A 27,047-nucleotide genomic window follows, 5' to 3' on the forward strand; every position below is an offset into this window, starting at 1 on the left:
GTGTATAAATTTGAATACTATATTTAATTGCGTCATTTAATACTATATTTCGATTTAACCCTTCACTAGAAAGGTTAAAAATCACTTAAACTTCAAAGGTGGGGTCAATAAAAATTTGTAGATTAAATAAAAAATATAATTTGTAGGCAAAATTCTCCTATAAAAATAATTTAAATATTTTACCACAAAAAAAAATTAAATTTGTATGCAAAATTCTCCTAAATATAACTTAAATATGCGGAATTAATAATTCCTATATTTTACCACAAAAAAAAATAAATTTGTATGCAAAATTCTCTAAAATATACTTACAAATAAAAAATTGATAAGAAAAAACATCATAAAAAAATAACATAAATAAATAACAAAAAAAAATAATAATATACCCCCCCCCCCCCGTTAATTTTAATATTATAAACTATGTTAAAAAAATTAAAAATGAATATAAATTTAAAAATATATGATTGGTTAGTTGAACCATTAACAAATACTACAATTTTTTAAAATATTTTAAAATAAAATTAATTTAAAATTTTATATTTGTTTTTAAAAATATTTTAAAATATTTTGAAAAAATTTAAAAACGTGAGAAAAGGTGTGAGATTAAGCGTGATTATTTTAATTTACTCAAAAAACGTGAGAAAAGCGTGAAGTGTGAGAAAACGTGAGTAAGTGAAAAATTAGGTAAGAAATCGTGAGAATCACGGCTAAATCGTGAGATCTGGCAACCCTGACTCCACCACCCCATAGAGGTCGAAATGAGGAATCTAATTTGAATAGTTTAATTTTATAGAAAAATTAACGCTTTTTGATTGACAAGTTTAAAATAAAGTATGAAATTAAATTATCAAACATTTTTCAAAATATATCTTTATCAAAAAATACACTGGTAAAAACTTACTCAGGTATGTAAATACATTATAATAGAAGAATAAGTATTGAATTTACTCATTTAATAGGCCAAGATGAGTGATTATAATACTAGAGTGATTCTAAAACGTTACAGACTTCTTTGTCGTGGAGTTACTTTATTATATTATATATAAAAGAAAAAGACTGGCAAGTTTGAATATTGGGACGCTTAAAGGTAAGACGAGAGAATTGGCATCAATGTTGAACAAGAGAAAAGTTGATATAGCGTGCATACAAGAGACGAAATGGAAAGGACAGAAGACTTTGATGATTGGAGATGGGTATAAATTGTACTATAATGGACTTGTTAGCAATAGGAACGGTGTCGGCATCATCCTCATCTAACCTCCTCAGTTGTAGAAGTCAACAGGATCTCTGATAGACTAATGAAGATAAAACTCTGCTTTGGTCAATCAATACTACACATCCTTTCAGTATATGCTCCTCAAACGGGTTGCAAGGAAGAAGAGAAAGATGATTTTAGAGCTATCCTTGATGAAGCTGTAATGGAAATCCCTAAGGATGACCTAGTCATAATTGGTGGTGACTTAAATGCGCATGTGGGGAAAGCAAGAGATAGCTACAAAAGGCATCATGGTGGTTTTGGATACGGAGAAAGAAATGATGAAGGAGAGCACGTACTGAAATTTGCCCAAGCCTTCGACCTTGCCTTAACCAACACCTACTATAGGAAAAAAGACAGTCATTAACATATGAAAGTGGTACTAGGAAAACACAGATAGATTACATGCTAATCTCTCGCAGAAGATTAAAAGATGTAATAGACTGCAAAGTCATCCCAGGAGAAGATATCGCCGCGCAACACAAGCTACTAATCATGGATTTACAAATCTCAAATAAATCCACTCAAAATAAGATAAAACTGGAACCATGCATCAAATGGGGCAAATTAAAAACAATGACAGATGCCTTTGCAATCAATGCAAACATTGAAACAATAAATTGCTCACAAGTCAGTGAAAAAATCTGGACAGACCTTTCATCCAGATTAATAGACACTGCAAAATCGACGCTAGGCTTGACAAGAGGAGGCAACAAATCACACAAAGAACTATGGTGGTGGAATCAAGAGGTACAAACCACTATACAGGAGAAAAAAGCCCTTTATAAAATATGGTACAAATCCAAAAATGCAGATGACAAGTCAAGATACAAAAAATCCAAGAGATTAGCTACAAAGGCGGTGGCTAGGGCCAAATCTATGGCATACGATGACATGTACGAAGATCTACATACCAAAGAAGGGCAAAATAAAATATACAGATTAGCCAAACAGCGAGAAAAGAACTCTAGGGATATAAACGGAGCTCCGAAAGTAATCAAAAATAAAGATGGGAAATTGATAATAAAGGAAAAAGAAATAATGAAAATAGATGGAAAGAATATTTTCAGGAACTTCTCAACTTTAATTCCCACATATTGCATCTCGACGAACACTCCCCTTGTCAAAACCTTGTACAACCTATAACAGAACAAGAAATAATCACATGCCTCAAGCATATGAAAAACAACAAAGCTAGGGGTCCAGACGATATTCCAATAGAAAGCCTTAAAGTACTAGGAGATGATGGAATACTTCTCCTCACGTATCTGTACAATAAAATACTTGGAAATGAAGAGGTCCCCCAAAAATGGAGGCAGAGCTATCTAGTTCCTATCTTCAAAAATAAAGGGGATCCACACAATTGTCAAAATTACAGGGGCATAAAACTAATGTCACACTGTCTAAAACTATACGAAAAAATAATAGAAAAAAGATTAAGAGATATAATCGAAGTAGGAGAGACACAGTTTGGCTTTATGCCTGGAAGATCAACAACCGATGCTATCCATGCAATTAGGCAAATGAGTGAAAAATACAGGGAAAAGAACAAAAAGCTACACATGGTCTTTCTCGATCTAGAAAAGGCCTTCGATAGAATCCCAAGAAAACTTATCTGGTGGGCGCTACGCCACAAAAAAGTTCCCGAAAAATATATAAGAATAATACAGGATATGTATATGAGACATACAACAATGGTCCGTAGCACAACAGGTACTTCAGCAGGCTTCACAATAGCCGAAGGAGTTCATCAAGGGTCGGCTCTTAGCCCACTTCTTTTCATTACAGTAATAGATGTATTAGCACAGTCTATACCTCAAACAGTCCCGTGGAATACGATATTTGCAGATGATATTGTGATACTTGCCGAATCCAAGGATGAAATGAAAGAAAGGTTAGTGAGTTGGAAAAATATCCTAGAAACGCACGGATTAAAAGTAATTAGAGAAAAGACGGAGTATATGGAGATAGGAGGAGATGAAACAGAGAGTATTGATATAAATGAATGGCAGATATCCGCAATTGAAAGCTGCAAATATTTGGGCTCCACTATACAAACAAACGGCACAATAGAAAAAGAGATAAAGAGTAAGATTAATCAAGGATGGTTAAAGTGGAGATCTTTATCTGGAGTGCTATTTGACAAAAGAATCCCACACAAATTAAAGGGAAAAATTTACAGTTCCATAGTACAACCAACTATTCTATATAGTTCGGAAACATGGCCAACCAAAGAATCAGACGAGAGAAGTCTACAAACTATGGAGATGAGAATGCTGAGAATGATTGCTGGGGTAACAAGAAAGGATAAGGTGCGCAGTACAAGAATACTAAATAGTTTAAAGGTAGTGCCCATTAAGACTAAGTTAATGGTAAACAGACTTAGGTGGTATGGGCACACAATGAGAAGGCCTATGAACTACATAGGAAATAAAGTTGAAAGTTTGGAAGTGATGGGCAAACGTAAAAGAGGAAGGCCAAAACTTCAATGGGGCCATAAAGTTAGAATTAATATAAAGAAGTATAAAATAGATAAAAGTGATTGTATGAATAACATAAAGTGGAGAGAGATGTTGAAGGAGCTTACCACCAGAAAAGGTGAAAGCTAAAGAGAAAAAAAGAAAAAAAGAAAATAATTTGAATCTCCTCAAACAAGACATCAAGGTTTATCGGTATTTTTAATATATTTATTAAATTACAAAAATCATCAATTGATGGTTTCTGTTCCAAGGTAATAATATCTATACATTTGTAAATCGAGTTATTGAAATCCAATTTTGATTGCAAATATTCTAAAATTGTCTTAGTAAAAATATTTTCTTTATTTAAAATACATTAATTAGAGTAATATTTGAACATTTTAATGATATTTTCAGCAATATCTTCATAAAATTATTGTCAATTTTTAACTGTAAAGATGAACACATCTGCAGCATAATTTTGTGAAAAAAAAGATTCTAAATAGATTTCCTACATGTGAAATCATGACTAAATATGCCTCTGCCATTTCACTCTCGAAAATATATTCCAAAATATTAGGACATCTTTTATAATCTTTATTTAAGAAATATTTATTAAAGGTTCGATAAATTTTAAAATTCTATGAATGGCGCGTATCAATGTTAACCACCTGATAGGGACATGTCACATAATTCATTAACTCTTTTAGTTGATTAAATTCTTTCATTACAATTATTTCGACTTTCACAGGCAACACATTCATTACCCTAGTAAGAATTATGTAGTATATGATATATACAGTGTAAAAACGGCTCTTACTCTCAACCCTTCCCTTTAACTTAATCTACACTTAAATTGAGTCACAAATATCCCAAAAGTCCTTTCAAATTCTTTATTCACAATGATAACAACTAATATAAAAATATGTAAACAAATAACCAATAACTATCCCATTACATTGCAAAATCTTCAAAATCAGTCCAAGTCATCCATAGGCTCTTTGTTCTTCCCCCAGCTGGCATCCCGTGATTCCCCATCCTCCCTTCTTTCCCCAAGGAAAATTAATTGTTCATGTCATAAAAATGACTGACATTTAGTATATTATATTAAATTTATTTCTTCTTTTTTCTAACTGCTACAACACCAATTGACATTAAGTCAATATTGGGCTACCTCAATTCTGTAAATACACTCTGGGGTTTGAATTCACTGAGGCATTATCATCACAGAAAGCTGACATGCAACTCGTTGATGAATCTTATATATTTACCATTATATGGTTAGCTATGTCTTAGGATTTTTTACTATCTGAGGAAATTTTTTTAATAGTTTTATTGAAACGCCCTTATTTTTATTAAAATAGCGGAGGAAGGGAAATGTTTTAATATTTCCCTTATTAGATGCATCTGTTAGAATTTCATAAAGAATTGACCTCCTGGATTCAGGTCCTAAAACATTGGTGATAGCCTTGCTCATTTGCACTGATTATGATAATGTGATTGAACTATAATAAATAAAATAATTATTATTGAAATAAGTACAATATTACCATATTATGTATTTAAACGTGATACGTGATAATTAAGCGCCTAGCCCTATAATGTTATACGCACACACATGAAAATGATAAAATATGAATAAATGATGTTAATTTATTATTGAGTAAAAATAAAACATATGATTGGGGGGTAAGGATAGGAAGAAAAACAAAGTAGACATGTTTTTTGAATAAATATTTAAAATTTATTTTTGAAAATATAAAAAATAATCAATTACTCTTTCTCAAAATTATTATTTATGTATAAAAAGCATTAAAATGCTATTAATAAAAAAAAATTGTTCGGGAGAAATTTGAAAATTGCGGTAGTTTTGCGGGAGTGAGATGTCTGCGTGTAAACTAAAAAAAATTGCGGGAGTCTCCCGTTGATGGGAGGAGACCTGACAACCCTGCGTATGACGAGTTTATCGTACTCCGGGGAAATTTAGTTGGTGGTAGATTGATACCTAAAAGCAGCGATCGGCACATTTATTCGGTATGACATTATTTCATCCGAGGCGATGTGAAGTTCCTCGGGAGAGAAAATCAATAGACTGATTCTGGAGGAGCCCTGAGTCATTTAAGTACGGATCACATTGCCGTAAGGATCATAAGAAGGTGTTATAATTAATAAATATAATTGGAAAAAATAGCAATCCCTTTGATATTAATTACGTTTTCATTTATCTCTAAACACACAAACACACATTATAACTTATAAAATTAATATACGCTAAATGATTACTTAAAAAGCATTTTACTATTTTTTTTAAATTATGTGCTATGTGTAATTATAACAAATTCAATTAAAATATATGCCCATTCCCTGATTCTCTGTGTTAGAGTAGTAGAGAATGAGATTAAGAGATTTAGCTAATAAAGCTTTGTTAATTATTTATAATTAACAAAATATAGTTCAATAAGGTTTAATAACATTTTATTAATAAAAATTTATTTTTTAAAAATAACTAATATTAAGAAAATTAGTCAATTGATAATGATATTCCTTTTGCTAATCCATATATTGTAATTTTACAATTTTCTTGATTCTACTGAACTCAGACTTACTAATTATCAAATATTAATAATGACCCTACATTTTGATTTGAAGTGTAAGCCTTAAAAGCATTTGTAAATGATCCCTATCGGGAAATAAATCATTAAAATATAATATATACAATTATTATATTATATTTTACCTTGCGCGTGGTTTCTTTATATGGCCAAACTAAAAAAAATAAAATAAATAATTATTTATTATATAACATAATTGTTTACATTTGTTGAACTTGAACGATAACGAAGATAATAATTATTGTATTCTATTAAGACTACACCTACCCTGTACTACAATACAAATTATAAATTAATCATATTGCGGGACCTATTTTTTAAAGATCCGAGCCTATTCCAAGCCGGAAAAATTAATCTAAAAAAAAGTATTTAGATCGAGGACAAAGAAAGGAAGATTTTTTATTAAGAAGTGAGAAATCACGAGAAGCAACTTTAGAGGAAAAATAAAAAAAAAATTCCCGTTTACACTAAATTACAACTTTTTAGCTATTACACTCCTAGGAGATGTACCATAAATGCGGCCTCTGACCGCCCTTGTATCTGTAATAATTGTGTTACTCATCTTGCACCCAGTCCATATATGTATAATATATTTCTATATCATTATCTCCCATCTTTCTTAGAGGACACGAATATTTTTTTTGCTGTACACAGGGCCGTTAGCTGGATTGTTCACTTGAAATAAGTGGAATCGATGGTGGGAAGGCGCTAATATTATTAATTCTTATTAGGCTAAAATATACTTAACAAATATATAATAATAAGATTTTGTAATATTTTTTTTTAAAAAAAATTTTGATATTTAAATAGGTTGTATTTTGCGAACAGTTTCATCTCTGAAAGATATTTCAACCACATTTATCAACTTATAAAGATTCAATGTATATTTTAAAATCCAGAAGCCGCTAACTACATCAAATATATATATATATATATACTAGGCTAACATCATTATAATTTGTCGAAGTTATCGTCGAATATTTAAAATTTAATTGTATAACATAAAAAAAATTCTGGTGACAGGGCTTTTAAGGTATTTTAGTTAGTGTTGTTAAACGGCTAATTCAACTTTTGATTCAGGAAAATATTATGCATAGCCCATAAGGATATTGCAATGACAGAAAGGTTTGGACAGACATCTATTAGCGAAATCTAGAGACTTAGGCAATATTTTATCTGGTTAAACTGAGTTAGCCCATCACTAGTATTTAGTATAATTTTAATATTAACCCATTTTTATGTGGTGTAATTGTAATAACTTAAAAGCAGAAAAATATTTTAAATAAATTATTGTCAAAATTTAAATAAATGTTTACAAAAAATGTGACAAGAGTGGCTTCATTAAACATAATTACGAAGCAGATGAAAAGGCAAATGATTGATTATGATTTGCAAAAAAAATTAATGTTTAAAATAATTAAAATATTGTATGTTTAATTTAAATATTTCTTTAAAAAAGTAATTGAGTTAATGATGTTAATAATTAACATTTTTTATATCTTCCGTTTACCTATTTCATGACAAAAACAAAAAAATGCTAATTATTTAATTGTGTGGTGTGTGTTTTTTTAATGTTTATAAACTTGAATTTGTGACCAAAAAAAGTAAAAACGTAAGAAAAAAATGAAGGTTTTTTATCGATATTTTTTATTTATAATTTTTTTTTTAAAAGAAATGAAAAACGATATAAAAAATCATATTTACATAAATAAAACCAAATTCAAGGATTGATGTTATATGTTATAATTAACGTTTTTCTTTAATTACTTAAATACGAACCAGCCGCTGTCCGTTACGGTTCGCCATCTCTCCCGTCCAGGTTTCAGGGAGAGTGCGACTTGTTGGTATCGCCTCTTTGGAGTGAACAAAGGTTTGATGTTTCGGTTGTCAAAAAAAAAATATGCCGCTTAAAAAATAAGAGGGGACATTTGGGGGAAAAATGGCCAAAATATTGGCTCAAATCCAGCTGTTTAACAGCCCTAATCCTAAACTGCATCATAATATATTTCCTTATTATTTATGATAGACCCTAGAGATTATGATATGTAAGTTGAGTATAGGCAACCAATCGTCCTCTTATAAATAGATTGAAATTTCGGATTGGATTTAAGCGCATGTAATTCGTTTAAATTATGGGTGAGTTTAATTTGCAGGAATAGGAATTGGAACGAATATCGAAAAGTGAGAAATATCGCGAAATGGAGCGCACCCGAGTAACGAATAGAGCTATTGAGTTCATTCGTCATCGGATTGGAAGGGGGTGAGGGAAAAACTCCTCCATCTTTTCAGACAGGTTATCAACTTTCTTTCTGGCATTAGCAGTATAGATTCCTTATTTAGTAATTTCCGCTGAATGGGATCTGGGGGGTGTATAGCCACGATGAAACGTTACGCGAAGTACGCTTTACTCGTTTTGGTACTTTATGAAATAATAGCGGGCGGAGAAAATGAGATGGGCGTTTAAAAAAAATAGAATAATTAAGATAGAAGCGGCGAGAACAATTACAGTTTAATATATTTAAAAAAATAATCAATTTTACCCAAAGATGGTAGGAGACCTTACGAGGCAAATATACCAATCCCCTGACATGGGATCTAAATGGCGGCTCTGGGTCGCTACTCTGCCCGCTTCATAGTTTGCGCGGAGATTGGGGATTAAATATTTAGGTTAAATTACTTAAAATTCACCAGAGTTGTTAAAAGATACTTTTTAAATAGATCTAGATACAGATACATCGTCTAAAATAATATATAGATACCGATTTTTTAATCAAAAATATATCTAGATACAGACACAGATACCACATTTTTATATCTATATACAGGATCTAGATACATGTATCTAGATCCTTTAACAACTCTGAAATTCACATTTAAATGAGGAAGATAAAAGGAAGTATAATTTTTTATTTTAAAAAAAAGGTTTTATATATCATTATTTTAAATCTTACAAAATTTTTTTTATTTGATTATATATATAATTCAATACTTTTATATAAACATATGCTATTATTTTTTTTAAATTTAAATAATTTTTACTTTTATTATACGAATTTGCTATTTTCTAAAGCATTTTTTTTTTTAAGTTAATTAATATTTAACTAATATAGCACGAAGTCTGAAGAGTTTGCTCATAGAGAAGGCACCAAGGTTTCTAGACACCTGTTTAGCGAAATCGCGAGGCTTTGGCAATATTTTTTCTTGGCTAAAATATTGAGTTCGAGCCGTTTAACAACACTAGTGTCCGGTATATAATCTCCCATTTTCTACTGTATTCAACTTAATTTTCCCCAGGATGTAAACTTTACCGCCGTCCTAATAACCAAACTTCGCTGATGTCTTACTAACTAAAAAATTGGACTAAAGACTTTCTATGAAATTTATAGGGGAAAAAAAATCCACCTAACAGTGCACCCTCCCCCTTTTAGAAAAATCTTGGATATGCCTATGCCCTCCGGCACTGACGTTTTTTTTTCAGTAGATTACTCTATACCATTATCAATAGAACCTAGAGATTCACAAATATTTATTAAACGCTGGAACCCTCTGGCCTCAGCCCTGACAATAAAATTAGACTCAAGGTATACTCCTCGCTTGGATTATACTTGTGAAGATTGTTTTTCCAGATCTTTTTCTGTCAACCCCATCATGAGAGCGAAAAATACAAAGACCAATAAATATGGCCCTCTTGTTCGTTCTAGTAGTTTCAGGCACCTGTGGTTCATTAGGACCCCAAGCCCCCTAGAATTATTCAAAAGGTTACGTTAAATCACAGTTAATCCAAAAAAAAGGTTTCTACTTGCGACAAAGAATATGGATCCAAATTTAACCGATCTAACTTATATGTGGGCCATTAAGCCCCGCCTACTTAACCTAGTTATTATTTTCAATATATTTTTTTTATAGATAAGTGTATGTATATATTTTTTAATTTATTTAATCAATCTTATTGTAACAAAGATTTTAAACAAAAACAACTAAAATAAACATTTGATAATTTTTTTATAATATACCCTCCCCTCTGCGAAAAAATATCATGAGTGAGCTTATCTAATATAGAATATTAAATAATTTAACTCACATAACATAAACATAACATTTCATAAACTCTAGTTAATTAGCAAAGTGACACAAATTACAATTAACCTGAAGTGCGATGCATTTAAATAAAATAATATGTATTATTTATAATATGAATTCTTATATATAGCGATAACCTATTAAATTTCTTTATATATTAATAAATATAATATTTCTTTGTTCTATGTATTTATATACAAATAAAAAACCTTATTAATGTTTGATTATACAAATTTTTAGATAAAAGGGGATATATTATATATATATATATTATATAGTAAAATTGATTAAAAATGCTTAAAATAGATTTTTATTTCATTAATCTCGTCACCTCTTTTTGCGGATAATGAGAATTACTCTACAGTTTACTTTATAATATACTTTATTTTTAGGATGATTTTTCTAATAAACACCGGGGACAAAATTTCAATAAAAAATGAGCCTTATATATTTTAAATAATAAAATTTATAAAGGAAAATAGCAAAGTTGTTAAAAGATACTTTTTAAATGGATCTAGATACAGATACATAGTCTAAAATAATATCTGGATTCTGATATTTTAATCAAAAATCTATCTAGATACAGATACCAAATTTTTATATCAAGATACAGGATCTAGATACTTAACAACTCTGGAAAATAGCATCAATGCTTTGTCGTGAGAACATTTGATCCATAAATAATTAAATTATTTATAATCAATAAAATTAAAAAAAACAAATATATATATATATAAATTGAAAATCTCTCTTATATATCCCAGAAATATTTTTAGAGGAATATTGAAGAATAATTGAAAACAAGTATTTAATAGATGGTATTCTTACATTTGGGAATGCCATTTCAAGGATCTGATGTGTAAGAGTCTACTTCCCTAGCATCTGTTAATATTATGTTGTTAATATTGCTTTCAAAAAAAATTTATTTTAGGAAGATACAAGCGAGATCCCCGATTCTTCAGTTGGTCAGAATGAGAACCCGCGTTACTAAGTTACTTCTCAAAAAAGTAACGAATGACGTCAACTATTCCTCTCCCACTTATTTTTAATCATATAATTATAAATTTTTTGACAAAAGCCGAATATATATTATATTATATATATCCATTATTTTTTTTTATTGAATAAAAAAGAACTTTTCAAAATTTATAGTTGTTTATAAAATTCATACAACCCCCCCCCCCCCCCTATCTTATTTAGCACAGTTGAAGATCTGATAAATATTTTAAAAAAGCGTGTTAATTTTTCGATAAAATAAGATGGGTAGTGGGGTAACAACGATTCTCCAGGCCTCGGTGAACACTCTTCTTCCGTTTATCGTGAACTCCTTGGGGATAGTAGGAGTTGTTAAGGTTAGGATTAATTGGCAGCTTTCTACTGTCGGTGTCGGCCTTAAACCGGGGATCGATTGACGGACCTGTCTTAAGTTCGTCTTAGTATTCAAATTCATATAAATTTTATCACTTTTCTGGGAGGAGTTTACTTTTTAGTTATTTTTAAAAATAAATTTTCTATATAACAATGCAAAATTTTTTCAAAAAGGCATTATAATTCTTTATTATATTATTTCTATTTGATGATTTTTTATACTGTTGACATAAAATACTTTTATATTTGATACAAAATGATATAAAACATGAAATTAAATTGAAACTAGGGGAAAACAAAAATTTTAAAAAAAAGACTGGCCCTGACCGATCTTTTTATATAGGACCGTAGTCCGCTCCGCTAATCTGTCCGGTCTGGTCCAAAGATTGGACCGTGACCTAGTTGGCAACTTCTAATTATGATCATAAATTGTTCATTCTGCTTCTTGCTAAGGGTTGGGTTAAACCAACTGCTTTTCTTTATTTATTATTATTTTTAAACGATTATTAATACAATATTGATATTTAAAATTCCCCTATCTCTTAAGTCTTATCATAATATTTTGATAAAATATTTTCTCTAAAAGGATTAAATAACCTATAAATAACAAAATTTTCATGATTCATGCAATGTTTATATAAAAAAAAACAATTTTTTATAATTTTAAAATAAAGCTGCATAAAATTAAAAAATAAATTATATATATTATATAATGTATAATCCACGGGAAATGGCAAATCGCGAATGCCATTAGCTATATTAAATATTTATCATGGAAAGTTTCATGTTTTTACAATAACATCATCAATACACCTATTTTTATTCATTCATATTTTTACATCTTATTTTTATTTTTCTTACATAAAAGTTTTGACTTTGAAAATTATGAAAAATAAGGTTTGATGGAATAATAGAATAAAAATTTTTTAATTCTTTTATACCAGGACAAAGAGAGAAAATATACAAGGAATAATATTTAAATTTTTTTATAATATAACAATAAGAAATTAGTTGAAAATACGGATTAGAAAAGAAAAAGATTTAGTCATTCATTTAATTCCATTCAATTTATAAAATTTCAAACTTATGTCATTTTAATCTTTATTATTATTATTACCATAGAAAATAAAAAGTATGGCTAAAAGATATTTCGCACAAAAAATTCAAATAAAATATCATTTATATATATTTTTTGGATTTAAATAATCATTTAATAAATGACGGAAGGTGGAAGGGGGGATTTTAATCCGCTTTAATCTTGTCAAGAGTCCTGCCTTGGATCAACTTCCGGCGATCGTCCGTACGAAAGAAACGTAGAGCTGCGCGGACCGATCCAAGATTGGTCGGTTCGACTCATGCAGAAATTTACTCGGGTTCGTCGGGATCGGACCTTGATTTTGATGAACCCAACCGGAAATGAATTGTCGAGCTTGTATCTTTTAAAAAAAATAAATAAAATATAGTCGAGGCTAGAAATGGTGGGAAATTTTTTTAAAAACTTTTTTGATTTTTTTTTGTTCCATCTAGTCGGTCTCTCAAGTCTATCCGACCAGACTTTGAGATGAGCATGATTGGCCCCTGTCCAGTCAACATTTGGCAGATATCTTGATTTAATCTATTGTGGGCCATTTTAAAATCGTTCTTTTTTTTTATATCTCTCTCCAAAGTTCTCAATTTCTTCCCATTTTGAAATTTTTGCTTACCTTTTTTTTATAATTAATTTTATTCCTATAAAAATATGTTTTTCTTTTAATCTTAAAAGAATAAGAAAATGGAAGATAAGAAAGAACATTTCCTCATTGAAACAAAATTTTATTTCCGTCAAAATTATAATTATTTTGCAATTATATATTTTGATATCAGACTCTTATTATATTTTTGGAGATATACCGTATTAATATCTTGTAGGATTAATAATTAGGTATATAGGGTAGACCGGGGCAGGTTGGGATACTTTATGCTCACACCTGAAGTCTCAAGTTTTGTAAGCCCCCCAAAACATAATGTAACCTTGGAAGTTGCGATGTTCTGCCTCGAGCTCAGTGAATTAGCCCGTGCCTATTCAGCAAGACTGTGTGCTGGCCCGTTGCAGAGCCCTCTTACCACTGAGGTTATGAGTCGATCGCAATGCTGTAAATCTTCATGTGTATAGTCAGAATCCATTTTTATTTCAGTCCTCATAAGGGGAGTGGGCTCTGACTCGTGGAACATTTAAATATATATAAAAATTGTAATTAATAGCTTATACAAACATCTTATGGCGGAAAAAAACAAATTACTAATCATAAATCAATTTTTCTCCTCTCAAAAAATGTCGTAATTAAAAAGTTAGACATAATCAGTATTAAATTATTCATTTTTTTTGAGGTTACGATTGTCACATTAACTCGATTAAATATTTTGGCGACGCAAAAATATTATAGACAATTTTAACAAAAAAAACCCCAAATATTTTATTACCCTTGCAAAAAAAATGAGTTTTTCTTTTTCTTCTAAAGTAATATATACTGTAACGTTGTTATATAAAATGTAATTTTATAAAAATAAAATGAAAGAAAGACTAAAAGAAAGAACGAAAGAAGATATTAAAAAAAATGGAAAGAAAAGAACCAAATAGAGAAAAGAAATTGGAAAAAAAAGATTAAAACTTACCTATTAAAAACTTAAAAACACTGGAGGCCAGTGCAAATACAACAAGAGATAATATTTTTATAGAAAACATGTTTTATTTACTTTTTTTTTGTATTTATTATTTGTTTGAATTATTTTTATTAATATTATAAATATAATTAATAAAATTTTATTTTATAAAAAATATAATAATTTATGTTTATCTTGTGAGATCAAAGTTCTGAAGATATTCTCATTAATTCGATATTGCATTAAAAAAAAAATTTTTTTCTTCTTTTTTTGTGTAAAATGATATTTTTTTTTTAAAACACTTTTTCAAAAAATAATAAATTTTTTTTTTTGAAAATGAAATATATAAAAGAAAAAAAAAATTTTTTTAATTAAAAAAACAAAAGGTAGAGTAATATAAATTTTAAAAAAATTTAGCGCCAAAATATGTTAAAATTCGCGCTAAAATCAACTAAAAATTTAACCGATGCCTGTAATGGAGAGGATAAAGATATATATAACCATCTGGACCGTTTCAAAGAAAATGGTGATCCTCCTAGATCGAAGAAATTGTCGCGCCAGAGCACGGGCGGATTGGGTAAGCTATCTTATAGAGCCGACTCGTTCTCTTACAAACCCGCGTCTAAAATTGTTCCCGGTAAAAATGTTAGGAATAATGATACCGCTAGTAAACTCGAGAACCTAACAATAATCGACAAGACCTCGGCGGACATATCGCTTATCTCCAAATCTAGTAGGAGAAGGTCCGGGGGTCATCCCTCTAAGCCTTCCTATTCCTCCAAAGATTTGCTCCTTAACCCTATCCCCTCTGGTTCTTCGCGCCCAGATCATAGCTCGGGCTTCAAGGAATCCCTTAGCGATAAGATAAATTCTAACCTATTGATCAAGATGGGTCAACCCGCTATTTCCCGTCACCCCATTTTAGACGATCCCCCATTATTACTAAAACGCAATAATTTACCCTATTTTAATGACGTTATAGGTATCGAATCAGGCAAAGCGGATGATAGCGGCGGCAGCGCTAGCCGAAACGGCGAAAATACGACCACCAAACTGACCCAAAATGAACAATTCACGGAGAAGAGAGATTCCGGATATCTAACGAACGGAGATCAAAGCAGCACAATATCGTCCAATTCCTCGAAGCGTTCCGGCCCAGCCCCGTCATCTTACCTTTTCCTGAAAAATTACGTTCACTATCCGCAAAATACCAGGAAGGGATCCAGTTTCCGGTGCTCTCCCGCTTCTTCCCAGGACGACGATAGAATGAACGACGGCGCTTCCGCTAAGACAAATAACGACGGCGACGATAATAATCGCAGCATCCTACACGACCATGTATCGTATAGTAATATTAATGATGATAAATATATCAACGAACTCGATAAAACGGACTGCACCAGTATCGCGAGCGGAAAAACGCGTTCGGATTTCGAACTCGAAAATAAAAATAGCAAGGATTCGCAGAGGACTTCCTCTGTATTTTCTTCGTCGGAAGATTCCGCCTTTCCGAATGTCAATCAAAGCTTAGACGCCATAGTTTGCGAGGTCGTCGACGGGGATACGACATTAGTGGGTCTCGAATGTAACAATTCTGATAACGGTAACGTCGGACATTCTTCCTTCAGCGATTATAGCGATTCTTCTCGAAGCAGAAACGATTCCTTCTATAAAGATAAGTCTTACGGTACCCTGGAATCTAACAATGGCTCGCTCGTCGATAAGAGCGAAAATTCGTCGAGGTCGAATCCCACCTCCAGAAAATCTGCGGCGATCCAACACCACAAGCGCGGGAATTATGACGGATACAAAGATGCCCTGATCAGCAAAGTGGACACGGATCTATCCGCGAACCTTTTAAACAACATTAGTCATAGATATTATCATTCGGCTCCGTTGTTGTTAGGGGGCGCAAGCGTTGGTTCGCACGCGGATTCGCTTATGATGGAAACGGAAAATATAAGTATATATTAAATTTTTTTTACCTATTTTCCTGCTGGGATTAACGATGATTTTGCTAAAAATATATTCCTAGTTAGTGTTGAGCCCATTTTTTTAGCCATAAATATATTGCCTAAGCCGCTAGATTTTGCTGATAGGAGTACAAACCTTTGTTCCCTTCTGCAAACAAAATATCCAGGCTCGCATAATATTATTCTGGATGAGATATCGAGTCAGCCGTTTTTAAAAGGCCGACGAGCCGTTTTTAAAAGGGCTCGACGAGCCGTTTTACAACACTATTCCTAGCAGAGTTGTTAAAAGATACTTTTTAAATGGATCTAGATACGGATACATCGTCTAAAATAATATCTTGATACCGATATTTTAATCAAAAATCTATCTAGATACAGATACCACATTTTTATATCTAGATACAGGATCTAGATCCTTTAACAACTCTTCCTAGTATTATAAATGACTTACAATAATGATTGAGTTTATAGGGTATTTTTTTTTTGAGCAGAATGTGCCAACGTCAAAGTTAGTATTGCAAGAAAAAAAAATTTCAAAAATCACATTTTTTGGCCTTAAAAAGCCAACTTTATTGAAGGGAGTTATATTTTTTTTCAGGGTTAGCCCAATACATAATATATCTACATACAACATTCGTTAAAATTTTTGAAATTTAGGGTTCGATAATAATATATATATATTTTTATGCCTATTTAAGTTATAAACATATGAAAAATATAGTCTAAATCAATCCTTTTTTAACTCATGCTAATGTTTTATTGTAATTGACTTGCAAGATTCTATTTCTACTTTTTAAAAAACCTTATTTTTAGCAGTTTTCTAAAAAATTTATAGCAATAAATAATAAATGTTCTTTTAAAAATAAAAAAATAGTTCTCTTGAAAAAAAGAAATCCGAGTGTACATAGAACCTTATAATAATAAAGCGGAGTGCTTCTCTTAATTTAACCCCATTATATTTCTAAAAAAAATTTTTAAAAAAGCATTATCCAATTATATTCGAGTTTTGGTATTCGGGAAATTTTATCATATAACTTAATTTATTTCTTATAATAAAACGAAAATTTAATAAAAGGTGACACTTTCAGATGTAAATCCCTGTGCCAGGAAGCGGAAGCACTTCTGGAACAATCGGAAATGGCGATAAAGATCAACGACATATCCGCGGCTATATTTTTTTGCGCCAATTCGGCTAGTAAATCCAATATTTTTTAACACGTGATTATACCGTTTTTTAAGATCAGAATTTCAAACCAAGGGATGCGTCCCTATTACAAAAATGAAGAATCATTTCTATACCCAATCTTGCTCGCAATTCCTTGGGTTCGGGTTTGATCTCCCTTGCGCTGTTCCGCGAAAAATTTTTTTAAAATATAATTTTGACTATAAAAATTGAAAAATTCGTAATTTGACCAAAAAAAAAAAATAAATTCACCCAATATCTTTACATAAAATGTGATTGCGTTTTGTTCCCGCGTATTCCCGCCTTTCGCTAAATCATCGAAAAATCCCGCTAATATGGCGGGTCTAGTCTTGGTCCCGGGTTTAAGGAATTTGGAGAACATAAAGAATTATTGACGGCGTTTTTAGCCGAGTTTTATATCGTTTATAAAAAACTTATTATGTTTCCCATAGACATTTTAAAAGTTTTTTTTTTTTTACTATTAAAACTTTTGATAAATAGTATAATTAATATAAAATAAAATTAAAAGTTCTTAGAATATAGTGCATGCGCAGTACACCCCCCTTATTCTACGAATTTCAGATAATTTAAGCTGCGATTTTATTTATATTAAATTTTTTTTATACGGAGAGTGAAATGGCCTAAAATTTATGAAGTGGGTTTCATGGCACAATGACATATGGTAATACCTATAGACTGACGATTGCATTCATTAAAAAGCTGTGCGTCAATGAAAAACAGCTGGGGACGCCATTTTGGTTGCCCATATCAATTGTTAAAAAATTTTTAAACGAGAGGTCAATTTATTCCTACGCGTGACGCAAACTTTATTGAAAGAATTGTCTGTGATCATCGAGATAACAAGGAAGCGAGATATCAATTTAATGGTAGTTTTTAACCACGAGAATAATTACCATATGGGTTACCAAAAAGGCGGGCCCAGCTGATTCGCATTTAGCGACGCTTTCCAATGTATTATTATGAAGGCAGTCAGTCTAGGTATATTATTATGAATCATTGGTATCCATGCTCGTTTGAATTAGGATTCATGAGAAATGGGGTTTTCTCTAAATTAGAAGAACCTGGGCTATAAATTAAATTGCTAAAAACCCTGGCTAATGGAGCTCTACCCTTAATTCTCTACCCCCCCCCCCCCCCCTACGAGCTTTAAAAGTAAGTTACTGTCATTCATATGGAGATTTCAAGATGTTTTCGTTTAAGTAATGGATATACTCTTTTTAACAGATGATTTCTTTTTATGGTAAAAATTTTTTTTTTTTAATTATTTCATTCTCAATATAGGTAGAGCTAGACAAGCGATGGATTTACATCAGGCGGAACCCGACTGCATAACGCAAGCCCGAGTCCTTTACAACAAATGCGTGATGAACAGCCGCGAATTTCAGCAAAAATTGATAGAAAACTCTTCTTTATTCACCGTAAATTCGGATGCGCGCTCGCCTAACGTGGCCGCGTCTTGCCCCGAACCACGTGACACGGAATTTAGGTTCTTTAAAAAAAAACTAAATTCCCTATTAATTTGAACCTTCTAAAGTGCGGTTTTAAGAGGCCCCAGAGATTTTGAATATATTTATAGAAAAAATATAAGAACAATATAAATTATGCGTCATCTTTCGCTATCTTTTACCAAATACCCCCTATGACTGAATGCTGTTAAAAAAGCCTAATTCGAGAATTATAATCAAAAATAACGTTATGAAAGTCTAAGGAGTTTTGCTCATAGCTTGGCAGAAATGCTTGGAACATCTAGTTGCCAATCTCGATGCTTACATTATATTATTTTTTGTCATAAGACTTTGGGTAGGACGAGAGTTTGAGCTGGTGTTATTTTTTTTATTTTTTTATCCAAGAATAATGTTGCTAAGTGGCCCAGCCCGATTAGGATCTATTTTTGAAAACGGCCCTATTAAGATTTTAGCCAAAATCGAGGTCCAAATCTTTCTTGCAATCTATGTGAGCAAAATCTCCCGCGCTTTGCATAATACGATTTTGGAAATCTTGATCCAACTTAATACGCGCTGTTTAACAAACAGAAATCTTTGGAGATTTTGATCTCAAAAGATTTTTTTTTCGAGAATACTCCTAAAACAGGATTTTCGAACAAATTTTACCTAAAATTCCAGACATTTTAGGTAAAAATCTTTTATATAGTAAATATTTTCTTATTTTTATGCATAAAAAAATCTTCAATTTTGTGGATTTTTAAAGATTTTTAACTCAAAATTTTGGGCTAAAAAAAATTCCTCAAATTTCTCATTTGAAGATTTTTGTCAAACCCTGTTTATTTATTGAATATATTTTTTAAAATATGATAAAATCTGATTTCGCTGAATATCTATACTATACCATATTTTATGTTAAAAAATATTTTGGGCAAATTTCTAAGAAAATTTTGTTATAAAATTGTCTAAAATTTATAGGGCAGGTATTCTGCACACATTGAAAATACATTTCCGGAAAAAAAAATCCGCCATATTGAGAAGCCAACACCAATATTTTTTTTATAAGAGTTAAAGATGCTTAAAATAGGGATTTGATTAACCATATCTTGCCCCCTAATGGAATAGACCTAACACGGATTTTCCCAAGTGTTAGCCTTCAAACATATACTAGAGTTGTTAAAAAGCCCTAACTGGGGTCGATTTTTCAATAAGATTTTAAGTAAATTAATACTGTCTAAGTAAGCATCATCAAGATTTGGCAAATTAGATGTCCTAGCATTTCTGCCAGGTCAATGATCAAGATCTTTAGGCTTGCATGTCGCATAATGTTATTTTGATTATAAATCTAAACCGGCCGTTTTGTAAATTCGACCCGAATCCGGCTTTTAAACAACACTATTTGATACCGACCCGTTATCGTGTTATCGATCGAATCAAATTTACCCCTATAAATATTATTCTTCTTTTCACTTTTCCTGGTTTTTTGCTTGTCTTTCAGAAAAATGATTTTCGGGCCGGCCCCCCAACTTCGCAGAAAAAGCTTAGCTTCCTCGTTATTCTAGGCAGGGCAGAAAAACCTGATAAAAATAATTCTATAATTTAACTCAAGAATTTTAGTAATCAATATTATGAGCTTATACTTATAATAATAAGTTATTTCTACGAGGTGAGTTTGGGAGAGTGTATTGTGAGCTGGGGTAAAGTAATCCCGTTTAATTTTACCTATTACCTAAATCAATTTTATTGGAATAATTGATTTTCACTCCTTCTTTTTGTAATAATTTTAATTTTTCAAAAAAATTAATTAAATTATTATTTATTAAACAAAAAGGTATGCCAGAAAGAACGAAGAGAGTGCCGCAAATTCATTAGACCCCGATTCATTTCCCAAACAAAATTTGACCAAAACGTTTGCCAGTTTCGTTGAGATTTCGAAGCCTAAGAACATCTCCAGGAAAATCGAAAAATTTGAACAAACCTCCTCCAACACCGATAATTTAAAATTATATGGTATAATACGATACATTAAATGTATTTCTCGTAATGATTTAGTAATCATGTTTTGATTTCGAAATATCTAATTTTGTCTCGCGTAGTGTTTGTTAAACGGACCACTCAAATATTTGAATCCGGAATAATATTTGCGTAAGCCTGAAGAGTTTGCTCATAGATGACACCGAAGTCTAGACACCTCTAAGCGAAATCTAAGCAATATCCGGCTAAAATATTGAGTTGCCATTTAACAACACTCGTCCCGCGAGCAGAGGGAGACGGGCTCGGGCGTCAGACCCTAACTTTTAAACCTTACCGAACTATTGTAAATCTTTCATAACCATAACTCAACTGGTTATAATAAGATATTTTATAAAAAAAAACGAAAGGGTTATAAATATAGTTTGATTTGAAACATGTTTCATAATGATTTTTTTTACAAATTTTATTAAATAATATTATTTAAGATCATTTTAGCCCAATTTAGTAAAAAATAAAATTACTATCAAAATAGTCCCGTTGAAAGAATGAAGATTGAATCATGAAATTCATTCTGATGACGGATGAAATATAAAGATAAGTCAAGAAATTTCTTCTTCATTTGATGAGAGGGTGCGCCATTAAATTGGTCTTTATTTAGATGAAATGTTATAGTGAAGTATATATATATACATAATATAGGATATTATTTACTACTTCCAACTTATGCACAAATTATTTTAAATATAATTTTGATCAAATTATATTACATTTAAACATTTATACATTTTGTAATTTATGATCTTAAAAGAATCTAATCTTGCCCTGCGAAATTTTTTCGGCATATATTTTTACACTACTCGGTTAAACATCCCAAAACCCTCACCTATCAAAGATTAACCTTTAGATTATAAATTATACAATTATACAAAAGTTTTAAAAATTTAGTTTGAAAAGGCTTTTTTATTTTATATGCTTCACTCAATGTAAATCTGTCCGTCAAAAATGAAAGTCACCTCTCATTCAAATTTAGTAGAAATCGAAATACTCTTATCTCATTCGCCATCCAATAAAACATATTTTTTGTGATTTAACCCGCCATTCTTAGAACGGGCTATTTGCTTGGAGAAGTAAATAATCTTGATTACAAAAAAAAATAAATATAATTCATAGCTTTTATTATCATTTGTTGTTTTATCAAAAGGAACTTTACCTCGAGTTTCGTTGAAGAATAGAAATGTAACTTCTCATGATAATTCTCCAAGTAACGATCATCTTAAATCAAATGAGAGTGTCCTCGATTCAAACAAATCCTTCAATAAGAAGAGAAACTCTTTGACTCTCAACATCAACGTCACAGCGTGTCCGCCCATCAAAAATGACATTTCAATCGAAGAAGAAGAAAAAGAAGTGAAACAATCATTGATGCATGTTAGGATGAGTGAGAATAACGAGACGTCGAATGACAAATATAACGTCAATAAGGGTTGCTACCATGTTGATTACAGAGACGCCTATGACTACAAAAATCTAGGAAACCACATAAATGTATCTCAGGTCAGTAATTCTCCATTTTTGAAAAAAGACAGAAAGATCATGTTTGCAGATAAAGATAATAATGCGACGGTAGTAGTGACCACTTCGCATTCGATAAACTTTTCGACAATCGTGACTGAAGATTTAGTGGGAAACAACGTAAATAAACTCTCCTCCAAAGGTAGTCATAAAAGATACAGCGAAGGTTCTAAAAGTGCTAACACACACGGGCGTTCCAACATTTCTTCTCCGTCAGGTATTCCTAATTTATTCAAGAACAGAACCGAGATTACTTATACGGAAGATCTAAAGAATCGCCAATACACGTCGAAGCCAATTTACAGAGAAGACAAAAACAATATCGCATCACAAAACCATTCTAACTGCAATTATTACGAAGAGCCTAATAAACCCATCTCGAACTATTCGCAATCGATCCCTACATCATCTAAAACGACAAATTATTTGACTTACACCTTAGCGTCTCCCATTACCTCGTCACTATCCCCTCAGATTATTAAGTATAACGAATCAAAGTGTCAGGACTTTAGATCGGAACCCAAAACCCTTTCTAAAATTCCATGCTTATCGCGCGAAAATTTATTGGACCTAAAAACCAAGGATCACTTCGACACGAATCGCTTATCGTCTAGGCAGTCCTTTTTACCTCAAACTTGCCGAAAATCGGACTATTTTTATCAACCGACAATCGAATCCAAAAAGGAGTATAGGAATGCTTCACCTGCTTCATTTAGTGAAAATATGGCAATCAGCGATTATTCGAATCCTAACGGAACCCTCAAGGGCATTAAATACATGGACTACATCGATAGCGAGGAAACCGCGACTTCGCGTCGACCTCGTACCTCTTACAATGTCGACAATACCAAATTCAATAGTTATTCCAAGTCTCAGCTCGTGCTTGAACTGAATCCCAACAATAATTCACTGTGTTCCCCATCCCCCAAATCCCCTTCCTACAAAAAATATCACTTTTTAGAAGAATTATCCAGAGATATCGAAACCGGTATAGGAGTAATGCAAGCATCACTCAGTAATGCCAGCAAATCAGAGGCTAACGTTCGAATCAATACAAGTTTCTATGGTAATACTAAATCCAACAAGGATGCCTTAAGAAACAAAAACCCTAATATCACCGGATACGCGAATGAATTGTCTCCCAGGAAAAAGAAACAACTCTCGCAAACAAAAACTAGCTACATATCGTATTCGCCCGTCAATTTCGATAAAATGCCCATCAACGAGTCGAAAAAATGCAACCAATCCAGGGATCATTATTCTCCATCAAAACACGAAACCCATCTGCAACACATCACCACTAGTTATTACACGGGTAAAATAAAACTTAAAATAGTATATATATATATGTGTCGTATGGGGATTCGGAATTTTTGGATTTTAAATCCTTCCTTTACCGAGAGGCCGATTTTTAGATTTTGAAAAATCTGATTTTACACGAATCGTATTTCAGCATGTAATGAAGTACCCAAAACTGTAAATTTTCGAACAATTTTGCCATTTAATGGATTTACCAATAAATCAATGGCTGAAATTGGCTGGAATTTATAGGGGTAAATTCTTTATACGTGCTAGAATACATTCCCGGTTAAATCCATCTCTCGGTAAAGGATTTAAAATCAAAAGATTCCTAATCCCCATACGACACATATATATACATAATGACACTAAGTTTGGAAATTTGAGATAATTTATAAAATTCCGTAAAAAAATATTATTCTATATTCCTTGACTAGACTAATGTTATGAGGAGGAAGGTAATGGGGAAAAAAAAGCAGTAAGATTTTCTTTAAATATTAGAATTTCGATAATTAATAATAATAAATTTTCCGTAATTTAATGTCCATTTTTATAAAATGTTTTTTGAACATCGTAATCAGTATCATTAAAAATTAACCCTTACATTTTGTTATGTTTTTTGAAATAACCTGGATTGCCGCTTAAAAACGATAGAAATCTTTCTTTCTTTCTTTCTTTCTTTCTTTCTTTCTTTCTTTCTTTCTTTCTTTCTTTCTTTCTTTCTTTCTTTCTTTCTTTCTTTCTTTCTTTCTTTCTTTCTTTCTTTCTTTGCATTGTGGGATTCATTTATGGCCTGAGCATTTAGTTGAGATTGTGCGGTAATAAAATGGGGTTTAATTTTTGTGGGAAGATTGGGCATTAATTTAATGCCCCACGAAAATTGAGGTCAGGAGAAAGAATTGAGAGGTTGATTTACGGTTTCAAATGCTAGGGATGAAAAGAGAATATTATGGATTATCTTTGTTGAAACATGATTAAAAGAATGGGATCAAAGAAAAGGGGAGGGGGGGGGGTTATAGGGATGTTTTATTCGTGGGAATCATATGAGAACTAATTGGAAATAAATAGTTTTCAAATCGCGGAAATTCGATTGGTTGAATTCTACTTTTAATTTTTTAAATATATTTTATAAAAATTTATATTAAACCAATAAAAATATTATGTTACCTAAAGTCCATATTCTTCGAGGCCCAGGCTTATTAATAATAATTTATCAAACCTAACCCGAAAAGTGAGTAACGACCATTATTTTATTTATTTTTTTTACTGTGAAAAAAATGAATGGCGTGCTACTACTCACTCGTGGTAGAAACTATCTCTATTTTAAATTATTTTTTATTTGATTGACATCATATGACATTCTACAAAAAATGACGATAATATTTTACTTTTTAAACGTTTATCAAGATAAAACTCAATCACCCAATAAATTTAACCCCTCGCATATTCGGGAAGAAAATGAGGTACCAAAACACGCTCCTATTCCAGACCCGGCTAAATATAAATCTTATCACAGTATAAATGACAATCAAAATTACGCGGTGTCAATCTCACCCAGCAGGTTGTGCGGTCATTCTCGCTCTTCTCACGCTCAAAATTTGTCGGGCGTCACGCTTTACAGCAATTATAACTCCTACAATGATCCGCCTCCATCTAAACCAAAGTGCGTTAACTCTTACGGGCGTAGAACGCCTAATAATAATAATAATGTCAAATCTTCCCCCAATTATTTCCTTCCTTCCCCTCCCAACCGAAATATCTCTAAATCTATTTCGTCGCTGATACCGAACACCTTATTAGGGTCCTCCAGTTCTACTCCGACCACTCATACCAAGGGAAACTTACAAAGCAACATACCGACCATAAAAGAAATTCCGAATCCCTCGTCTCCCGCCAAATATAACTACGTACCCAACACGCAAAGACCAGTCGCGAGCGTAGACTCCCAAACAACGACCAAATTGGGTGTTCGAAGATCTGAGGGCGTCTCAAGGCTGACCGATAAAAATTCTTCTCACGCAACCTCTCACGATTATAATAATAAATTCAAGGTCAGCAACGATTCTTCCAACGAGCGATTGAACGGTTGCAAAAATTCTACCATATCCTACAACAAAAGTTTTAGCGGGGTAATCAATGGTCAACTAAGCAGCTATAACCCATCTAGTAGGACCGACTCTCACCAACAACCCGCTCAAAGGAGAACAGAGCATTCTCGTCAATCCGTGACCGCTTGTCATTTGTGCCGGAAACTGTTCAATACTAACAATAATCCCGACCATATTCACTCCAATTTCTGCAAAGAATGCCAATGCCAGAATTATTCCTCTACTACTAAGTTTAGAAAAAGGGGACACGATTATGGAAATTAATTGAAATTTATATTATTATTTTTTTTTATAAACAATTAGAGAAATTATTTATATTCGTAATTGATTTTTTTTTTTGAAAATAATGTAGAAAATAAATCAAAAAATATATTTTATAATTATATAGTTATTATTAAGAAAGTACAAAATAAAGAAATTTATATATATATATATATGTCGTATTGGGATATGGAATCATGTGTAAATATATAATTACTTTTTCTTCTCTTTTTTGCGGCTGGCACCATATAATTAAAGGCCAAAATAAGGGATTTAATAAGAGAATTTAAAATAGTATAAAATTAAAGGCATATAATAAATGAAATGGGATGAGGTTAAGACTTTTTTGTTTTTAAAAAATATATTTATAAAAAATCCGAAATATTGCAACAATTATTCAATGCAATATGGCATTTCGTTGAACATTTAAGCAGGGACCCTAACCGTTATTTATAACGGTTCAGTTTGGTTACGGTACAGTATATAAAAAATTGTAATGGTTACGTTTTGATTACCGTTCTTGAGAAGAAATTTATATAAAGGTTACATTTCGGTTCAACTTTAGAAATTTTTTTTTTTTATTGAAGCAACACCATCTTCTAATTTATTTTTATTGTAAGCATCTATGAATTATATATATAAAAAAAATATATAAGATTCAAAATAATTCATTTTTAAATATATTATTATTTGAACTTATAAGTTATATATTTTCAAGTATGTTCGTTGTGACCATAACACAAAAAGCCCTTTCTACAGAAACTTGCGTTGTGGGAACCGACAGTATTATAAGAGCACGT

The 27,047-nt window shown here is 31.4% G+C and overlaps 1 protein-coding gene across 1 annotated transcript in view; it reads left to right on the top strand.

Moving 5' to 3' along the window:
* LOC135928929 (uncharacterized) overlaps positions 1-26,386 on the top strand; it is a 60,498-nt gene extending 34,112 nt beyond the window's left edge. Inside the window, exons 9-14 of the mRNA XM_065465378.1 lie at positions 15,397-16,377; positions 17,463-17,582; positions 18,873-19,077; positions 20,865-21,043; positions 22,209-23,894; positions 25,286-26,386. Coding sequence (XP_065321450.1) covers positions 15,397-16,377; positions 17,463-17,582; positions 18,873-19,077; positions 20,865-21,043; positions 22,209-23,894; positions 25,286-26,250 — 4,136 coding nt within the window. The 3' untranslated portion in view covers positions 26,251-26,386. The remainder of the gene's footprint in view (positions 1-15,396; positions 16,378-17,462; positions 17,583-18,872; positions 19,078-20,864; positions 21,044-22,208; positions 23,895-25,285) is intronic.
* The last annotated feature ends 661 nt before the right edge of the window (positions 26,387-27,047 follow it).

This window comes from Gordionus sp. m RMFG-2023, chromosome 4 (assembly GCF_954871325.1).
Source record: "Gordionus sp. m RMFG-2023 chromosome 4, tfGorSpeb1-WG-v2, whole genome shotgun sequence".
Classification (NCBI taxonomy): domain Eukaryota; kingdom Metazoa; phylum Nematomorpha; class Gordioida; order Chordodea; family Parachordodidae; genus Gordionus; species Gordionus sp. m RMFG-2023.